General features: G+C 40.8%; 1 protein-coding gene across 1 annotated transcript; it reads left to right on the top strand.

Annotated features, from left to right (window-relative positions):
* Nucleotides 1-6353: 6353 nt before the first annotated feature.
* On the top strand, nt 6354-13397 carry LOC137274747 (uncharacterized). Its single transcript, XM_067808086.1, has 4 exons — nt 6354-6412; nt 10453-10741; nt 10782-11539; nt 13193-13397. Exons 1-4 carry the CDS (start codon nt 6354-6356, stop codon nt 13395-13397), a joined length of 1311 nt encoding a protein of 436 aa, XP_067664187.1.
* The last annotated feature ends 6616 nt before the right edge of the window (nt 13398-20013 follow it).

Genomic DNA, 20013 nt, shown 5'->3' with positions numbered 1-20013 from the left:
GGTTGTCCTCCTTCGGGTGAAGGAGTAAGCATTAACTCCGTAACGTTGTGTTCTCATAATAAGGAAGTTGATATCCATAAAAATCTTCATTCTTATGTATTTCACTTCTAAATACCCTTCAAAGACTTGATTATAGGTTCCTTAGTAGTAGCTATATTGTCAGTTGCCCATAACTGTTTTGGTGTATCTGACCTATCGTGTTCTTGTAATTGTATTTTTGCCCATGTTTCGTGGACATCACGCCACAAAGTATTAGGCATTTTGGGATACATAACAATGAAATTGCACAGATAGTTATTTCCCATCTTGATTGGCAACAAGATTTCTGTTGGAATGTTAATATCTATTTTTGCATCAATTGTAAATGAGACTGTGTTGCTTTGAAAATGAGTGGTTCATTAAGTCCATCATTTTCATATGTCTGAATCGCAAGAGTACGTTATATTTTTATCTGGTTTATCCTTCAACGCAGACTTAAAACATCGGTTTTTGAATAATGTATTATAATAATTTTTGAAACAGGAATCTTTGTAACAAATGATGTAGGGCAGGTAAATCAAACACTTGAGGACTGTTAGGTCCTCTGAATAATATCAATAAATATCCCTGAAGTAGCAAATGGTGTCAAGATCACATTGTCAGTGTTTGGTATAATAAGATCTTTAGTTCTGCTATGCTGTGTTGAAAGGTAATGCCAGGTAAGGTAAACGGCTTTTGCGACCAGCCTAGTTTCATGGATTAAGTTACGTGTTTAGAGCCTCTCCATATTTTTTTTTGTTTTGGCGATGTTTCTTTTAATTCGTGTGGTTTATTTCAAGATGAAATTTGGTTCTTTACCATGACAATATTTCTAGAGATTCGAACATGCAACCTCATGACGTTGTCAAGTATGTGGCAAGAGTATGTCTAGTGAGATGTTCCCCATAGATATAACGTGGCAAATCGGACGCGCACGCTATGGTCGAACCTCGCATTCAAACTTGGAGTAACATGACATGCTTTGTGAGAAATGGGGTAAATAATTAACGCACAAACGTATGAAAATATCCTTGAAATAGCAAACGTGACCCCCCTGTGCACAAAGTAGACTAGTCCGTCTCTGCCGGGGTCGAATTCTATTCAGGGAGACATTATGTAATCACACTATAACTATTGCTTCTGAACACTAGTATCATTATTAAAATTGATAAACTCGGTGGTGTTGACTAAATGTTGATATATCATGTATAAGAAATATACGACTGGAAGTCGTTACTTGAAACACTACAGGGAGAACAAACCACACCGGTGTGTGTCCCTCATGTGATTCATTCTACTTTTGTTTCATCGACTGATGGATATACTACATATTTGCTTGCCTTGTGCAACATGTCGCGGACACGGACATCTGACACATGTCTCCAACCTCTTTCTCACTCAACGAGAACGGAAAACCGCTTGGAGAATGCTCGAAGCGACCATCTCTCCGGCTTCCATGTAGCGGCCAGCTTCCAGGGCTGACCACCTTCAACCCCCAACAACTGTACTTTTAGATCGCTGGAATATTGTAACAATGAAGACACCTCGGTATACAAATGGCGCGCCAGACTATGATAAAGACCAAGGGGAACCGTTCAGCCCATATTCAAGTAATTAAGGTACATTTACACCTGCTGTATACATTATGTCCTCTTTAAAGATAACTGCTCTAAGTGATTCTGTTCGTATTTGGTTGTCGCCTTGCAGGTCCATGCTTTATTCATTAACATACCTATGCCCATCATTTATGCATGTGAGTAATAACATACGTAATTGTACCCATTCTTCTGCTTAACATTTACGTAAACAGTCTCAGCCTTGGTCCGCCAACATCTACACCACCTTCTATGCCGACGTCCTTATTGGAGAATGCAATATCAACAGGGCCCCTGAAGTCAAAACCTGGCTTATTTACTGCCCTCCTCGCTACTTTGGATGAGTAATGTGCCTATCACCTATCCACTATCACCTCCAAACCTCTACTACCTCACTGAGGGTAAGACTAAAAATAAAATAGCAAATATATCAAGCATTCTAAAAATGAATATATTCTGTCATACCCAACACGGTGAAATAATTAAAATGAACATATATACATGTTGAATACTATGAATATTCGGAGACAAGATTTATTCATGTTAGCAGCGATTCACACGAAGCGGACTCTTATATATACCATTCAACTCTCAGATCGTATATAAATGTACAACATATCCTTGGAGTAGATTTCATAGTGGTGACCACGTTTTACCGCACGTGTGTAATGGCAGATGTAAGTGCAATGTAGAAGTTAGTGTATGGGTAAACAAGTAATTTGCAAAACAGGAGAAGACTATTTCTTTTGGTCGTTATTATATTTAATCATAAGATATGGTCATTGCAGTTGTAAAATGAAATTCTTAATACACGTAGTAAATGTTTGATGTCGTCATCATCTGCTTCCAAAGCAGACTGAATTATGTTACTGGTGAACCGTTTTTAACATTGTGGGCATGTAAACCAAACTGAACATTCTCCTATGGCTAAACCAGACCACTGTATACGTAAACATTCAGAACAAACGTATTCGAATTCTTGTCAACATTTTACTAAAGCTACGTTTATATTTGTACCGACCGTGTTATGAAAGAGCCGTAACAGACCAAATATGCAATTATACCACGCTTTTAGCATATAAGAAAATCCTGCTGTTCATGTAACATCAAAGACACCATACTAAAGGCGTCAATATGAAAGGTTCGTAACCGGATCCAGCGTGTCGTCCATGTCCGGTCTATGGAACAACAGTTAGGTGTGCCAGAATATGATGGCGTGTCGTTGCCCATGCACTGAAGCAGAATGAGCAGTTTGTGTGCAGTTGGAATATTTACAAACTAACTGGTGGCAACATCCGACTACAATTTTACATGAAATAGTTACAACAACAGCGAATAAAAGTTGTCCATGCCCATTTTTTTCTTTTTTGATAAAATTTTCTTTTAATCTTCACACATATCTTGGCAACTGACGGTTGGGGTAGAACCAAAAGACCATGTCTCCCGCCGTCGCAAGCTCAAACTTTCTAACAGTTTGGCTCTCACTGTATGAAGGTTCAGTCTACAATGAACACAAAACAAGAGCCAGTTTTAATAATAGCAAGCATACCCAATACGAGGTTTGTGCGCTAGCGACGCTTCGGGAGCGTGTTGATTTTGGTTCTTGACCTCCTTGGCACGGCTGCGTCCGAACACTGACGGAAATGAGATTTGCTTCTTATGAATTTCACCCTGATATTTTTACCCTTATATAGACGTTTTGTAGTTAAACGGGTCCTTCGGTTACATAATATCAAACAGATGAGGGGCCAAAGTAAGGTAACAATAACGCTGATGACCATATATAAATAACAAGATAGTTAAAGGCCAGATGTACATGTACATTACTAAACGGCATAATACATGGCCACTATAAATATAAGTTTTACTTCGAAAACCTTAAAGGAATAGTTAGAATTTATTGTGAAAGACACATTTTCTGTCGGTTGAACTAACCATAATAGTGACCTGATGATATTAAGTACTGTTAACTTGCAAAGGCTGCAACAACCTTAATGGTAAGTAAACTGTAAGATATTGTACGTCCATTTGATGTATTACCTACCTTTATTGACTCTGTGTGTAGGTAGAATCGTATGGGGGTCTGTGTTAACTATGCTCATAGGCGCTGAGGGGCTCATTGTTTTCCCACTTACAGGGAATACTAGTACGCTGTGCATTAAAATAGCACATCGTGCATCGCACCTCGTCTCTGTCTATGTCTTCACATGATTTCCCATCCGGAGAAAAGTTAACAATTTCCCAGCATATGTAACCCCTCACGGGTGATGTCTTTTGAGGCTTGTTGAGTGACGCGTAAAACTAAATCACTCAATAAAGTATTACAAAAAGAAATTGCATTTGATTAGGGTTTATATAATAAGTGTCTGTAAGTGACGTTAGTTTATATTTACACGTTAAGTTCCGATTTCAAACTACCGCCCCAGTGAGAAACTTCATCACAGAGACCCGTGATCGACCGAGTCACTAACCAATGAAACGGATGGTGAGGCGTTTTGACTTGGTTGACACATGCCACCGGTTTCATGTTGTTGATCACTGGATTGCCTGGTAAACGATGGATTATTTTCAGACCCCAACCATATAGCTGGAATATTCCTAGATCATTCAGGATCAGCGCACGCACGCACGCACGCACGCACACTATTTTGGTATGTGCTACTTAATGTCCATTCTCAAAAACAGACAAATATAGTGTGAAATGTAAGATCGTTACGTTTTATGTGAGACCAACCATCAATTTACCTCCAAGTTTGTAATGTGGGTCTCTGCTTGGAGCAGCTGTATTAACAAAAGTTGAAAATCTATTTCGTTTCTTCTTTATGCACGCGTAATTGTATAGTCCCCAACTGGTTTAAGTTTGGGTTTAACGAAAACCTTCGACATGTTTCTGTTAACCCATGGGTGCATAGGATCTTAGGATTTCATCAAGAGTTTATGACCTAGTTCCTTTTGGCTATCAGTGAATCGAATGGGGTGTCGTTTTACAATAAAATGATTTTTTCACACTTCTTAACACACGGAATTTCTCCAGAATGCAGGAAATTTACGAGATGTCAAAACCCATCGAAAATATTCAACAAAGTCTCTAAAAACGATTCAGGCAAGTGCAGGAACATAGTTAGACAAATGTTTTGCAAATTTTTTGCCGAGTTTATTTGCAATCTGATATAGTAGCTAACATCTGATCCCCAGTTTAAAGATCTGATCCACAGAAGCGTTTTATAGAGTCGTCATCATTAACGAAAGCATCAGATGTTAGAAGTTTAGAACAAAGTGTTTCTGCTTTAGTGACATTTCATCATGTCGACGAAGGAACATCAGATATGTTGTAACAAATTCAAAGACACTAGGATTGACTGCTACGTGAAAGGTTGCCATGTACACACCACTCGAATTCGCTTTCTGGTAAACACATATAAGATGATCCACGACCTGAAAAAGGACCCCAATTTGCATACTTGGGAACGCCCCACAGAACGATCCACTTGAAACAAGACGGAGACAGGCTGTCTGATATATATCGAGAAGTTCATTTTCCCCGTGCGTTTCACGCATGAATTGTTATAGCACACTCGATTTGGGAACAGGTACAATCCCAACGAATTGAATCAACACAATATACTGAGCAAATATGTTTGGAACCACCGATCCATTTCACGAAGTAAATGACATTTTCCTGTATTTTTTTTAAACAAAATTGTTGAATATCTAAAATGCTTGTCAATGCCCCAATCATCATATTTGTCTTCGTCTTAACTAAAGGTTAGCGTGGAATATCAGTATCTTATGCCTGAAATTGCAGTCTTATCATTCGAAGGAATATGCAGTGTTGTTTTAATGGGTAAAGTTGACTTTTCGTCTCGTAAATATGAAATAGATAATAACTAAATACAGTTAATTGTGTTTCTTTTAACTATTTAATATGTTAAAAGTTTTCTGTTACTGAATGGTGGTGGCTAATTCAGAGTAGCAAGGGGGAAATATTTTTATCCCATAATTTTGTTCCTATTTCTCTGTACGGGCTGATTTTCATCAGGGTTAGCGGTGTTGATTTCATGTCACGGTTAGCATGTATTGCACGTGCATAATCGTCAAGCTACCTGAAGCAGCCAAGTGTACTCGCCCAATTCGTTGTACCGCCTCTCTTGTCACAGATGCGTTTAGTGCGCAGGATCATCTAATACGTGTCTAGCAGTAGTAAGCTATGTGTTAGAACAGATAAGCCCAGACAGGAATAGGCACCCGTGAGCGGCCACCTCCTCATGGTGGGTGCTAGGTAACGCTAAGAGCCGTTCACCCCCGTAGTGGACCCGGGGGTAGGGGAAGTTTGGTCCACCAACCATGGGTTGCGGCCCTGTGTCGTTGGAGGAAGGGATCCTGGTGGTTGAGGGCAATAGGAGCCTGCAACCATGTTCCTGTTGCCTAATACACCACTTTGGCCCTGACTTCACCTAGACGGGTGGTTAAATGGGTCCGGTTCAACCAGTCGGCTGGTCATGCCAAGCCCTGTGCATAGATTTTTATTTGACTGCACATAAATATTTGGAATTGTTGAAATTATGGTCTTGGTGCCCTCTGTTCACACAACATAATATGATTCTGAAGTAAGTTTACAGGAATATATGTTTTATGACTTTTGCCTAGAGTCTCATGCCCAGAAGGCGATGATGGCTCATGGGCCAATCTGGTGGTACATTATCTGTAATGTTACTGCTTCAGTATACCCTCTTGGTATCCATGGTGCCGCCTGTTGGAGGCCCACAGGGATTAGGCATCGTCATTGTTGACACTCCATGGTGGGTGGGAGTAGTTGTATAGGTGACACGCTGGCGTATTTTTTGAAAGGGTAAATCCTATGTTAAAATTTTCGGGAAAAAGAGTTCCTCAATTAGAGTGTTCTGCCGCGGCAGGTAACCACCGCCCACTAATTAAACACATCGGCAAACACCAGCCCCGCGCAGCTACCGAGAAAAGTACACAACCATCCAACCGTACAATAAACAAGTCGTAGTTCAAAAGTATTTTCAATGAAATCGCTATTAAGTAGACAGATACGCTCGTGGCCTTGTAGTATAAGCAGAACAACCAAAATGTAGAACGGTAATTAAATGTTAATTGACAGTCCCAGTTAATTACGTGTACTCGTAAAGTCTTATAGTATATACAGAACGGCACAGGCGATGGTCCGTGCTATAGAACTGACAAAGTCGAGTCATGAGTTTGAACATCTCGTCAAAGAGTGTTGAGCGTGCGACAACGTCATTGGAGAGTGACTACACTTTAGTTTAACATGTCCTACCTGTGTGACGCCTGTTCTGGTCTGCTTACAGTGGACGCAAACGGTGACGATTATCAAGGACTATTCACTTGTGTGTATTGCAAAACCAAATTGAAATACACGTACCATCGTTTTCTAACCCATAGCGGAAAGTGCGTTGTGAAGAAAAAACGTACCTCAAAGAAGACGCACTCATGCACGTGTAAGCGATTTTGGTGTCGGTACTGAGACTGTGGTCTGTGAGCGTCACCGCTATCTATCACTGTACATAATGACCAAAGTCTCTGTTCTCGAGTGAATACATATTCACAACTATTCAACAACAACAACCAACGAAAGGTACAGTAAGAAAGCGCATTTATTTTACTAATTTATGCCATTTGTACATTTTAACACTAACGGGCTTTTGGTTTTATACGCGCGTCCACTGTTTCAAAACTGTCAGGGACGCACAAGCTGGCTCACCATCAGAGGGAAGCTGTAAGGAAAAAAGAATCATGTTCAAAAGTCTTATCACGCACAGATAATCTGAAGCAATGTCCTACAGACACGGATCGTAACATCATCGCTGTCAAATACAGGGGCATGGTATTGAGCCAACATCAAAATCGTGAAGCACTGCGAGGTAAGACATATTTTATCGTTATGTTGTGTCATCTTCTTGATATACACATAGGAGTAGCACATAGCGTCAATAATGATGTAGCATCCTATACGGCTCTTGTCAATTTGTCTTTATAGTATTTGAATCGAGTATTGTGAATAACTAAAACATTGATACGTACTTTACCAAAATCCTTTTCCATGTCCGAGACCCATGTTTGGCGCTCTATCCTCCCACAACTCTGTCACCCTCGCTGCGAGACGGCCTGTTGCCTGGTGGCGAATGAGGAAGAACATCCGATTCCAGGAGGCGACGGGGTGTTACACGAGGTGGTGGCGGAACAAAGGTTGTGGGAACATCATGTGGTCGCCTCGAAGGTCTCCTAGATATCATACATTCCACCGCTTCACACCATTTGGCATGTCCAACTGCCGGTGGTGAAATATAACCTGCTGGGACATCATGAGGACGTTTCGAAGGTCTCCTCGATGTCAGCCGCTCCACAGTTTCCAGCCATTTACGTCCAGCTGCTGTCGGTGTGAGAGGGACACGAGGGTGGCTCGACGACGTCTTTATCAGTCTATCTACACTAACGTGCCATTTGGCGCGACCCCTTGCACACGTGGGTGCTAACTCCACCATATCATCTTGGGGAGAAGACGACATGGAGACAGCAAATCTATGTATGATATCAACAAGTCTGATGATTTCCTTGTCTAGACATATATTCAATCCAGTTAGCAGATATTCATCTACCAACGATCGAAGATATCTGTTCGATAAAACGAACTCAGTATTGAACAACTGAAAAATGTCGCTAGGGTAAAGGTAGAGTGCCATGACTGTAAGGAAGGATCACGGCAAGAATAATGCGAAGGAAGAGTACCGAGCTAATCACGACTTATAAACCCCACTCGTACTAATCCGTACAACAATGGAAACTGTAACATTACTCGCGATAAACCAATGATGTCCTCGCAGTTGTCAATTAGTTAATATAAATAGCGCTACACTTGGTGAACGTCGAACAATGCGGTAATACAACGGAGTCAAACACACGCCCACCTGTATAAACTGAACACCCATCTCAAGGGCTATTGTATTGGGCTCGCGCCCTAGGGTTGAGGGTAAAACCCTTTGATGTGATATGTTGTTTTAGGTCGACGTTTCGATAATGAACCATTGCATTGAATTCGTTGTTGTCCATCGAATGACAAATGTCCAGAGGAGAACCCCCAGCTAACACACGGGATAGCAATTCTCTCACGCGCGTTTTCAGTAAATACAGACTATACCGGACTGGGTGAACGAATATTAAAAAGTATACATAGTATACATCTCTAGACTATTTAGAAATACGTACAGTTTACATATTAATATATACGTGTACCTTATTCAGTGTACGTTTTTAGCCTTATTTAATTCACGTAGTAACTGTACATTTCCTACCGTGTAATGTTTCATTAAAGCGCAAGATTTTGCCATTCTACTGTTCTCTGATCTAGTACTTCACACAACAAACAAAATATAGTATACATATTTCAGTGTTTTGAAACTGGTGCAAACCGACTTATTTTCTGGTGACCTCGACTGAGGTTTCGTGGCCTCTCCTTATCATCTCGTGGCATAGCCTTATAACCTCGTGGCCTCTCCTTATCATTTTGTGGCATAGCCTTATAACCTCGTGGCCTCTCCTTATCATCTCGTGGCATGGCCTTATAACCTCGTGGCCTCTCCTTATCATCTCGTGGCATAGCCCTTTTTTTCCTTATCCAATGTCCCTTCTTCGGCAGTGGATATTTATCATCCAAAACTGTGTTCAACAGGAGATAATGCTTGTGTGAAATCAAATGATATCTCTTAGGAAATAACAGTAGATGTTTAAACTGTTTGAGAGGCATTCTAGAAGTTGCTGAGATAAAGATGACAAGAATTTTTATGGATGATCAACTTCTTTATTGCAGGGTAGCGACGTTTCGGTATAGATTCTTATACCGTTTTCAAGCGTGTGGGGAATGGCAGGGGGAGTACAATATATATACAGCAGAGATGAGCATGTGATGACAATACAACAATAACAGGATTAACAATAACTATTTGAGGTAACAATACATTAGAGAAGTGTTGAGGTAAGCTGATTAAGGACTGAAGCCAGCGGGTGAGTTGACAGAAGCCAGAGTGAGATGAGTGGATTAATTGGTGGAAGCCAGGGTGAGTTGAGTGGATAAATTGAGACTGGGGGCCAGAGTGGGTTGATTAATTAGTGTTAATGATGCAGTTGAATGCCGGAGAGACAAAGACGCCTTGATCCCTGTTGATTGTTGGGTTGTGTCTGCGGATTTGTACTGCTTCGGCAAGTTTGCGTTGTTTGAAGTCATGTTTGTTGCTAGCAAGTGTTGTGACAGTGTCCCAGTTGATGTTGTGGTCAGGAAATTTGGTGATGTGTTCCGAAATGGCTGATTTTGTGTCACCTTTGTTTGTGGAGGTTTTGTGTTCTTTGATGCGTATGTTGAGTGGTCTGGATGTTTCCCCAATGTAGTTGCTGCCGCAGCTGCAGCTGATGTTGAAGATGACGCCTTTAGGGTGTTGTTGTTGTGTACTGTGTTTCCTACCGTTGGCCTTAATGATTGTTTTGAGGGGTGTTCCTGTTGTAAAGTAGGTGTCAATGCCTGCTTGTTGCTTGAGTAGGCGACTGATGTGGTGTGATGTTTTGCCGGTGTATGGTAGTGAGATGCGTATGGGAGCGGGATCAGGCTTGGTAGTAGTGGGTTTGGGAGGTGGGTTGACAGTGGAGTTAATGACACGGTTAACAAGTTGGGGAGGGTAGTTGTTTAGTTGAGTGAAGACATGCTTGAGATGGTTTAGTTCGGGTTGAGGAGAGACAGAGGATAGGTTTAGGGCACGGCGGGTGAGGGTAGAGATGATGCCTGTTTTAAGACTGTTGTCAACCTTAGTGACAAGCCCCTCAACAAAGAACACATCAGCGTGCTGTCCAGAGGACTCAAGTTCGTCCCTACCCGACCTCTACGCAACCACGATGACTTCATCATCAACGTAGAGAAGGGGCTGCAGCAGTTGGCACCTGGTGGCAAGGTTGACTTCCTCCGCCACCAGATTGCTGACATCCTCCAGAAGTCGAAGCCCCAGCAGCCCAACATCACCAAGCCTGAACAACAAGCCATCACAGACCTGAGAAAAGACAAGTCCATCACCATCGTCCAAGCAGACAAGGGCAAAGCGGCTGTAGTCCTGAACACCAATGACCAACAAAATGGTCAGCAAGATCCTCGACGATGATACCACCTACCGCAAGATCAAGAAAGACCCCACACAGAAACTCCAGAGACAACACAAAGCCCACCTGAAACAACTACGTGACAACTATGAACTCTCGCATGAACTGCACCACAAACTTGCCGTGTCCCACCCTCAAGCTCCCTACGCACGAGCTACTGTGAAAATCCACAAGAACCCTCCTAAAGCCAGACTCCTTGTGTGTTCCAGAGACACAGTGTTTTATAACACTGCCCAGCACCTCACGAAAGTTTTGGCCCCTCTCGGCAAAACCGCGGACTCCTACATATCAGACTCTACTGACTTCTGTGAGAAACTCAAGACTGTTGAAAACCCTGGAAAAATCGTTAGTTATGATGTAGTGGACTTGTTCACCAGTGTTCCCATCAACGAAACCCTGCACATCCTCCGTAACCGCCTTGATAACCTCGACTCCCCTCTGGACACCAAACTCTCTACTGACTCCATCCTTCAGCTCATTACTAACTCCATCACCTCCACATACGTCACCTGGGGTGATGAACTCTATGAGCAAATCCATGGTCTGCCCATGGGATCCCCTCTCTCTCCCATCCTATCTGAAATCTACATGACCTCCTTTGAGCACCAAGCCCTCAGTTCCTCACTAATTAAACCAACCTGCTGGTTCAGGAAGGTTGACGACACCTTTGTCATTCTGCCCCAAGCTAACGACCCCTCCGCTCTCCTTCAGCACCTTAACCAGCAACACCCCCGCATTCAGTTCACGTTTGAGACTGAAAGCAACTCACAACTCCCCTTCCTTGACGTTCTCGTCACCCGCACTACTGACAACACCATCCAAACCTCTGTCTATCGTAAACCCACTCACACTGACCAATACCTCCACTTTGACTCAAACCACTCACTCCGAACTAAAACAGGCATCATCTCTACCCTCACCCGCCGTGCCCTAAACCTATCCTCTGTCTCTCCTCAACCCGAACTAAACCATCTCAAGCATGTCTTCACTCAACTAAACAACTACCCTCCCCAACTTGTTAACCGTGTCATTAACTCCACTGTCAACCCACCTCCCAAACCCACTACTACCAAGCCTGATCCCGCTCCCATACGCATCTCACTACCATACACCGGCAAAACATCACACCACATCAGTCGCCTACTCAAGCAACAAGCAGGCATTGACACCTACTTTACAACAGGAACACCCCTCAAAACAATCATTAAGGCCAACGGTAGGAAACACAGTACACAACAACAACACCCTAAAGGCGTCATCTACAACATCAGCTGCAGCTGCGGCAGCAACTACATTGGGGAAACATCCAGACCACTCAACATACGCATCAAAGAACACAAAACCTCCACAAACAAAGGTGACACAAAATCAGCCATTTCGGAACACATCACCAAATTTCCTGACCACAACATCAACTGGGACACTGTCACAACACTTGCTAGCAACAAACATGACTTCAAACAACGCAAACTTGCCGAAGCAGTACAAATCCGCAGACACAACCCAACAATCAACAGGGATCAAGGCGTCTTTGTCTCTCCGGCATTCAACTGCATCATTAACACTAATTAATCAACCCACTCTGGCCCCCAGTCTCAATTTATCCACTCAACTCACCCTGGCTTCCACCAATTAATCCACTCATCTCACTCTGGCTTCTGTCAACTCACCCGCTGGCTTCAGTCCTTAATCAGCTTACCTCAACACTTCTCTAATGTATTGTTACCTCAAATAGTTATTGTTAATCCTGTTATTGTTGTATTGTCATCACATGCTCATCTCTGCTGTATATATATTGTACTCCCCTTGCCATTCCCCACACGTTTGAAAACGGTATAAGAATCTATACCGAAACGTCGCTACCCTGCAATAAAGAAGTTGATCATCCATAAAAATTCTTGTCATCTTTAACAGTAGATGTTGCCTATGCCAACCTTAAAATAAACAATGGACATTAGATACCTTTGTAATATCCAAACTGTTTACTGCCTTAAGCAATGTGTTTGCCATAGTACCTTCAACGTGGTTGGCTGTGCGAACCGACTGGATGAAGCAGGAAATGGATCGGGTCCCGGACGTGCTATTGTAGATCCATTGTCTCTCGGTGGCTTCCGATCTTTCCATCATCCCTAACTCTGCTGATGATTTGCGCGAAGACAGGCTTGATGTGATTCTGCGACAGACAGGGTAGGGACATCACTTTTGCGAACTTCTGCAATTGTCCGTTCTCCATGTACGCACACTGAAAAATGCAAAAGAGGTTTTAACACTAAACAAATATACATAATATGCATTTGTAAATATTGGAATAAGAAAATAGAATAGACACTCACAAACAAGCCGATTCCTTACACCTTTCTCCAAATAGCTTGTGCCAAATGAAACATACATGCCCGTAGTCTCACGTCGGGGAGTACAGTGCGGAAAGCCATCCAGGTTGCAGTTTCGAAATTAAGTGTGATCGACTGGACGTGGCAGAGCCTCGGCAGGATTTCAAGCAACTTCTTGAAGCAGGCGAGAGAGTCAATTTTCTTGTGTCGAGATATAACAATGAAGAAGATTGGGACCATTTTCATGAACGGACCGGAACGAGCGAAGCCATGAGTTGACAACAGGTGGTCGAATGACCGTTCCACAACTTTTAAAAGTACCACCTAGGAACCAGTGTTGTGCTTGGAAAAGTTCTGTTAATTGTCGGTCGGTTGCAAAATGAATGCGGCGAGAATCCTTAGCTGTCATATATGCGCCCAAGAAACCAACTGGTACATGTTCATTTGATATCTGAAACAAAGAAAAGGTAATATGTGATAACTAAAAATGAAACATACAGCTTTGTGGATTACAACCTCTTGTTTATTACGTTAATTAATGTTTCATGAAAGAGTATTTGCATGGCATACATGAACTAATATATATGTGTTAGTTTCTATGTATATACACCTCGAAATTGAGATGGATTTTAGGTCTGCTCTTCTCACGCTTTCAATGAGCCAACCTGACGAGGTCGAGGTTGTCCTTGTTACCTCGGGCGCCGGCTGGCTGATTACGGTAAAGCGTATCTGTCATGATTACATGATGCCATTTAGAAAGTGGTCAAGTGCAACATATGTCATATTTGGGATTATGTATGTATGTATGTATGTATGTATGTGGTTTTTACATACATTTGGTCTCCCTAATGCCGGTGTCATATATATATATATAATGTGACAGGTATAAACGTGTCATCTCAGATGATGCTTCTTGCTCCTGCTCACAAGGTCCAGAGGGTGTATTCCACTATTTTTGCATGTGTCCGAAATATGATATCATTCTTTTCATGTGTCCTAAACAAGATAGCATTCGATACAAATTATGTTTCTATGTTTTCTTTCGGTAACACAGTGTTGGCTACTGCAGTGGGTAGGTGACAGTAACTGACTGACAACTGAACTGAGCTCATTGAAACTGACTATAACGGGCCAGCAACCCAAGCGCAACATTTAAACGGATTAGATCGGATTACCGGGCCGGACAAGTGGGGCGACCCCTTACCCTGTCAACAAATAATTATTGAATAAACACGGAAATGCAGACTAAAACATAATATGCCCTTTAATATCCCTAACTTTAAATTCTAACCCAATAAAAACATGTTTATAATTAGAAAATTACCCAGTAAATGCCTACAAAAGAAAAGTTCAGTGGACTGATCCCTCTACTCATGACAGGCCCATGCACCAGCCCATCCCATTATATAGCACGGTGGAAGAAGCATGCCTGATGGATCTTCACCCCTCAAGAGACCAGTGAAAGTCCCGGGGTAGAATAGGCCTTCAGCAACCCATGCCATAAAAGGCGACTATGCTTGTCGTAAGAGGCGACTAAGGGGATCTGGTGGTCAGGCTTGCTGACTTGGTTGACACATGTTATCGATTCCCAATTGCGAAGATCGGTGCTCATGTTGTTGGTCACTGGATTGTCTGATCCAGACTCGATTATTTACAGACCGCCACCATATAGCTGGTATATTCTAAAGCGTGGCATGAAAGTCAACTCACTCACTCACCCCCAAGAGCTAAATGGACCAGTCTACTGAAGCCTAAACCTAGTGTATTGGTCATACCCTAGCCTATCCCTGTCCCAACAAACCTGCTTTCTACTGAAAAGTTAATCCTACCATTACAATACTGTTTTAACGCACATGTTTAAAGTATTGAGCCATTCCAAGCAATGAATAGCCTTTTGGATCTCGGACATTTTCATAAAATGCTACGCACTGTAAATTCGGAATTCTCTTTTGTTCGCAATTCAAAATAGTACAGTGTGTTTGTTTTCACCCCCAATATGTCTTGTTTTATTGTACCTAGGCAGCTGGTATTGGAGACAAAGACCAGTTGTAATTTGATTTTAACATGTATGGGGAATTCAGAGATGCATTTGTCGCAACTGACTATGAAATATTCGTGATGTAATAGGCGTCTCTATACCGGCCTTCCCGAAACGAGGTTTTGTAAACACTATACATTATGGCGGAAAGCCCACAACACGTCACAATTTAATTCTGGACTCACAAAAGTCCAGAAACTCTCAGCACTGTGGCCACTCTCTCACAAGGGATTTCGCAAAATTAAACAGGCAGCTGTTATGTATATGTGCTAAGGATGAAAAAATGAAAAACAAAAATTTCGAAAACTCAAAATTTAAACTCGCTAGCCCATGGGCACGCCCATGGGCGAACAGTGGTCAGTGGGTAGGCCCATGGGCGAAAGTGTTTAATTTCATCCAGAATAAATGTTTTGGAGGTTGTAAATGAATGAAAAATGTTAATAAGTATCATGACACAAATGTCAGCTTGTTGTGACTTGACTCTGCTAACTGACAGCGATTTTAAAAAATCTCGCCCATGGGTGAAAAACATATTGGCCCATGGACGAGATTAATTAATTTCATTGAAACTACATGGTTTTTTTTCCAGGCTTTGCAGTTTTTCAATAAATGAACGTGTATTTATTAGTGTCTTGACACGAAATTAAGCTTAGTTTGACTTAATTCGGCTAATTAAGAGTGATTTTTCAAAAAGTCTAGCCCATGGGCGAAAACCATTTGGCCATGGGTGAGAATATTTACTTTTACTCAAAATACACCTTTTCCCATGTTTTGGAGGTTGTGAATGGATGAAAGTATGTTCATAAGTATCATGTCACAAAATTCAACTCATTTTGAATTAATTCCGTTAATTTAGAGCTATTTAACAAAATCTCACCCATGGGCGAAAAACATTTTGGCCCATGGGCGAGAATATTTCCTTTTACCCCAAACACATCTTTTCCAATATTTGGAGGACATAAATGAATGAAAGTACATTTATGAGTATCATGTCACAAAATTCAACTCATTTTGACTTAATTCCTCTAAATGAGAGCAATTTTGAAAACTTTCGCCCATGGGAGAAAGACAGTTTGGCCCATGGGCGAGAATATTTGCCTTCACTCAAAATACATCTTTTCCTGTGGTTTGGAGGTGTAAATGAATTAGGATATATTTATGAGTATCATGGCACAAAATCCAACTCATTATGACTTAATTCTGCTAATTGAGACCGATTTTCAAAAACATCTCGCCCATGGGCGAAAAACATTGGGCCCATGTGCGAGAATATTTCCTTTTCACTCCAAATACATCTTTTCTAATGTTTTGGAGGATGTAAATGAATGAAAGTGCCATTATGAGTATCATGACACAAAATTCAACTGATTTTGACTTACTTTTGCGAGTTCAGGAAGATTTTTTAAAAATATGCCAGAATAATTACTTTTACTCAAAATACATCGTTTCCTGTGTTTTGGAGGTTGTAAATGATGAGGATATATTTGTAAGTATCATGGCACAAAATTCAACTCATTTTGACTTAATTCTGCTAATTTGTAACAAGTACAAGAATCTGGACTTCCACTTAAATTTTCATAGTTTTTTTTATTGTCTTGGGGGTTGTAAATTTATAAATGAAAGTCTGTTTATAAGTATCACGACCAAAAAAATGAAATCATTCCGGTCTAAATTCGACTAATCTCGCTCGTGGACGAAAATATTTTCGTTTGCTCGTTTTCTTTATTTTGCAAACATGTGGTTTAAAAATAGATGAAATTCTAATGAAAATTCAGTTTAATTTCGTGAGTTTAGTTTATGCAATATCCCAGGAATGTGGCGGCGGTTTCTAGATAATCGAGTTTGGATCAGACAATCCAGTGATCAACAGCATGAGCATCGACCTGCACAATTGGGAACTGATGACATGTGTCAACCAAGTCAGCGAGCCTGACCACCCCATCCCGTTAGTCGCCTCTTAGAACACGCATGGTCGCCTTTTATGGCAAGCATGGGTTGTTGAAGCCCTCTACTACTCCAGATCTTCACGGGTCCCGAACACAGAGCTTTACTTCCAGCAACATATACAGTACACTTAGAATACTAAGCCTTGAGATTCTTTTGAATTTAGGTATTCTATAAATATAACAAAATTCAACCTATATCAATGAAGTTGAAGTTATTTGTGAAAGCCCTAATCAAGAGTGACTAAACTCCAGTGACTATGCTGGGACACATTAATAAACGGTGTCGTGAGATCTTTAAACTGTATTGAAATATGTCTCGCCAATTCCACTGACATTCGCCAAATGTACCTACCTAGTAGTTTTAAGTGTACCTACCCAGTTTAGTGGTCTCCATTTTTAGTAATTCCCGTTTGCCAGTCCCGGCTTTTCTTCGTCCGAGGTTTTATGGGGTATTCTCCTATTTGTCAGACCAGAAATTATCTACAACAGGGGTAGGTCACTCGCTTGTTTTCGTTACTATTTGTACTAATTAGTATGCGCCTCCTCATGCTCCAATGCACACAGTGACCTGATTCGTCTCCATCGCAACTTAGGCTGCGTTTAACAGTACTTCAGCCAGTTTACTGTATCAGTCGAAATCTTACAATGAATGAATGAATGAATGAATGAATGAATGAATGAATGAATGAATGAATGAATGAAGAGCAAGAAGTATATGTGAATGAATGAAAGAAATGATAAAAGAAAGAAGTACATATGTGAATGAATGAAAGAATAAAAACATGCTAAAGAACGCAAAACTATCGTTAGATCACGTGTGTTAACATCAGCTTGTTATTGTCTCCCTGGTCAGACGTAACAATTGTCAGACAGGCTATAACAACAAACTATCTGGTTGACGGCACAGCTGCCTGTTGACGTAGTATACCCACATCACCTACTTTTCCTGCGTAACCTTCATCTACATCACCACCCTTAATATATTGAGCAGAGAGCACAGAAGGCCGTATAGATGTAACCACTGAACCGTGGCGTCTCTCTGCTCCCAAGTTCCCAAGTGGGGGTGTCCTTCCCTACCTCTTCCATTAATCTTTAAAACATCTAACAAGCTCAACGCATGCATTTTTTTACTCAAATGTGATGTTATACATATCATAAGAGTATTTTTTATGTATTATTCAGTTGATAAATTATTATTTCATGATACATATATGTACAATAGTTTGCTTCGATTCTGTAACTACCCACATTATGACATTGAGACCATTCTGATTTATCGAGTAAAATACGATTGTATAGTTTTTAGTTTGAATCTTGGCATATTTTACCGGTTTGCCACTTTTGCACTCTGCCCTTTTAAAGGGGGCGTGCATATTTTGGTGGGTTTTAGTATTCCATCTATTCATTTGGATTTATTAATTTATTTGTTTTTGTTTTGTTTTGTTTTGTTTTTACTGCTAGTGGACCTGTTAGTCTGCTTTGATAACTGTAAATTTATTCTGACGTTTGACGAGCGGAACATGAAGTGTTGTTATCATGTATGTTATGTAAGTATAATATAGGTATGGAGCGGCATTGATATGTATGTTTGTGCTTGCCAATCCAGTCCCGATTACTTGAGGAGATTAGTTTAAACTATAGATTACCGTATCCATACTATTAATGTGTAATCATTATATCGGGCTATGAGGAATACGTAATGTAATCAAGATTGACTTTGCGTTTACTTTTCTATTTTTTAAATAAATTTTCACTATTTTTGCTACACTCGAAAAGATTTACTTTGGCTTTCGTGATTGTGGTCTCTAAGTATTTTAGAAATTATGTTGTTGAGATAACTAGAACTGTTGATCTGCAGTCTTTCAAAGTTCATTTTCACGAGATATATTCTCCCTTTTTACCAGTTCTCAAAATGAACATATAGCTGTTTACACAAAGGTATCTTCCCGTAAAATAAGTAGGACATAGCATAGCAGCGCATTTGCCATAACTGAAGTTGTTAATATGATCCTGAAAACTGTCATTTTCAACATTCACCTTGCAAGCAATTTTATCAAGAAACTAAATAACTCATTACTAATGGAAGGAGTGAACTGAAAGCCCATTTTATTAACTGAAGTCACTGATTGAACTCGCTAACATCGATTCACTTACATTCTGGTACACGTGTCTTATTTCGTTTCCTGAGGACACACATTTTACTTTTTTTTATAGAAAATCCGTGTCTAATCCCACAAAACAACACCGTTGTCACTACACCAAACGATTTTGACCTCGACCTAAAGCAAAGGTTTAACTTACAGGACTACCTGTAAGATATCCCTTTCTTGATAACGAGTTTAACAGCTACGCCGAAATGCTACTTACCTTATAAGAAGTTGTATATCCATAGAACTTTCGTGTTTTTTTTCCAAATGATCATGACCTGAACAGATATTACTTTGTCAAAGACTTCATGAGTGATTTTCAAGTTCTAATCCACACACTGATTTCCACTTTTTCATCATTTTGACTTTTATCTCAGTTTGTTGAGTATCTCAGCATAACTCGCAAAGACAATGGAAACAGAGCGGAACGGTGACGCTTTCTGTTTCTTCCACGTTCACTTACGTAATTTCCGCAAAGCGCCTACGACAATTTGCACCGAAAGTCATGTCTCGTCCGCTGGTTTGTTTATTGGAGTAAAACAGCTGCCGCTTTCAAGTGTATTTTACTTGTCATATACAAAATTCATCCATGGATCACATTAGGTCATTAGGGGACACCGGCTTTGAAATGAACAGGTGTTCGTGAGTGTATATGGATGAAAAAGACTGGTTGCACAAGACGCGCAGCCAAATATCTCACATTCAAAGGAAATCTCGAATTGATTGTTTTATAAGGCGTCGAGCTGACCAGTTGGTTTT

Source organism: Haliotis asinina, chromosome 2 (assembly GCF_037392515.1).
Source record: "Haliotis asinina isolate JCU_RB_2024 chromosome 2, JCU_Hal_asi_v2, whole genome shotgun sequence".
NCBI lineage: Eukaryota > Metazoa > Mollusca > Gastropoda > Lepetellida > Haliotidae > Haliotis > Haliotis asinina.
The sequence above is the reverse complement of the archived record's forward strand: the minus strand, read 5'-3'. Positions and strand labels throughout refer to the sequence as shown.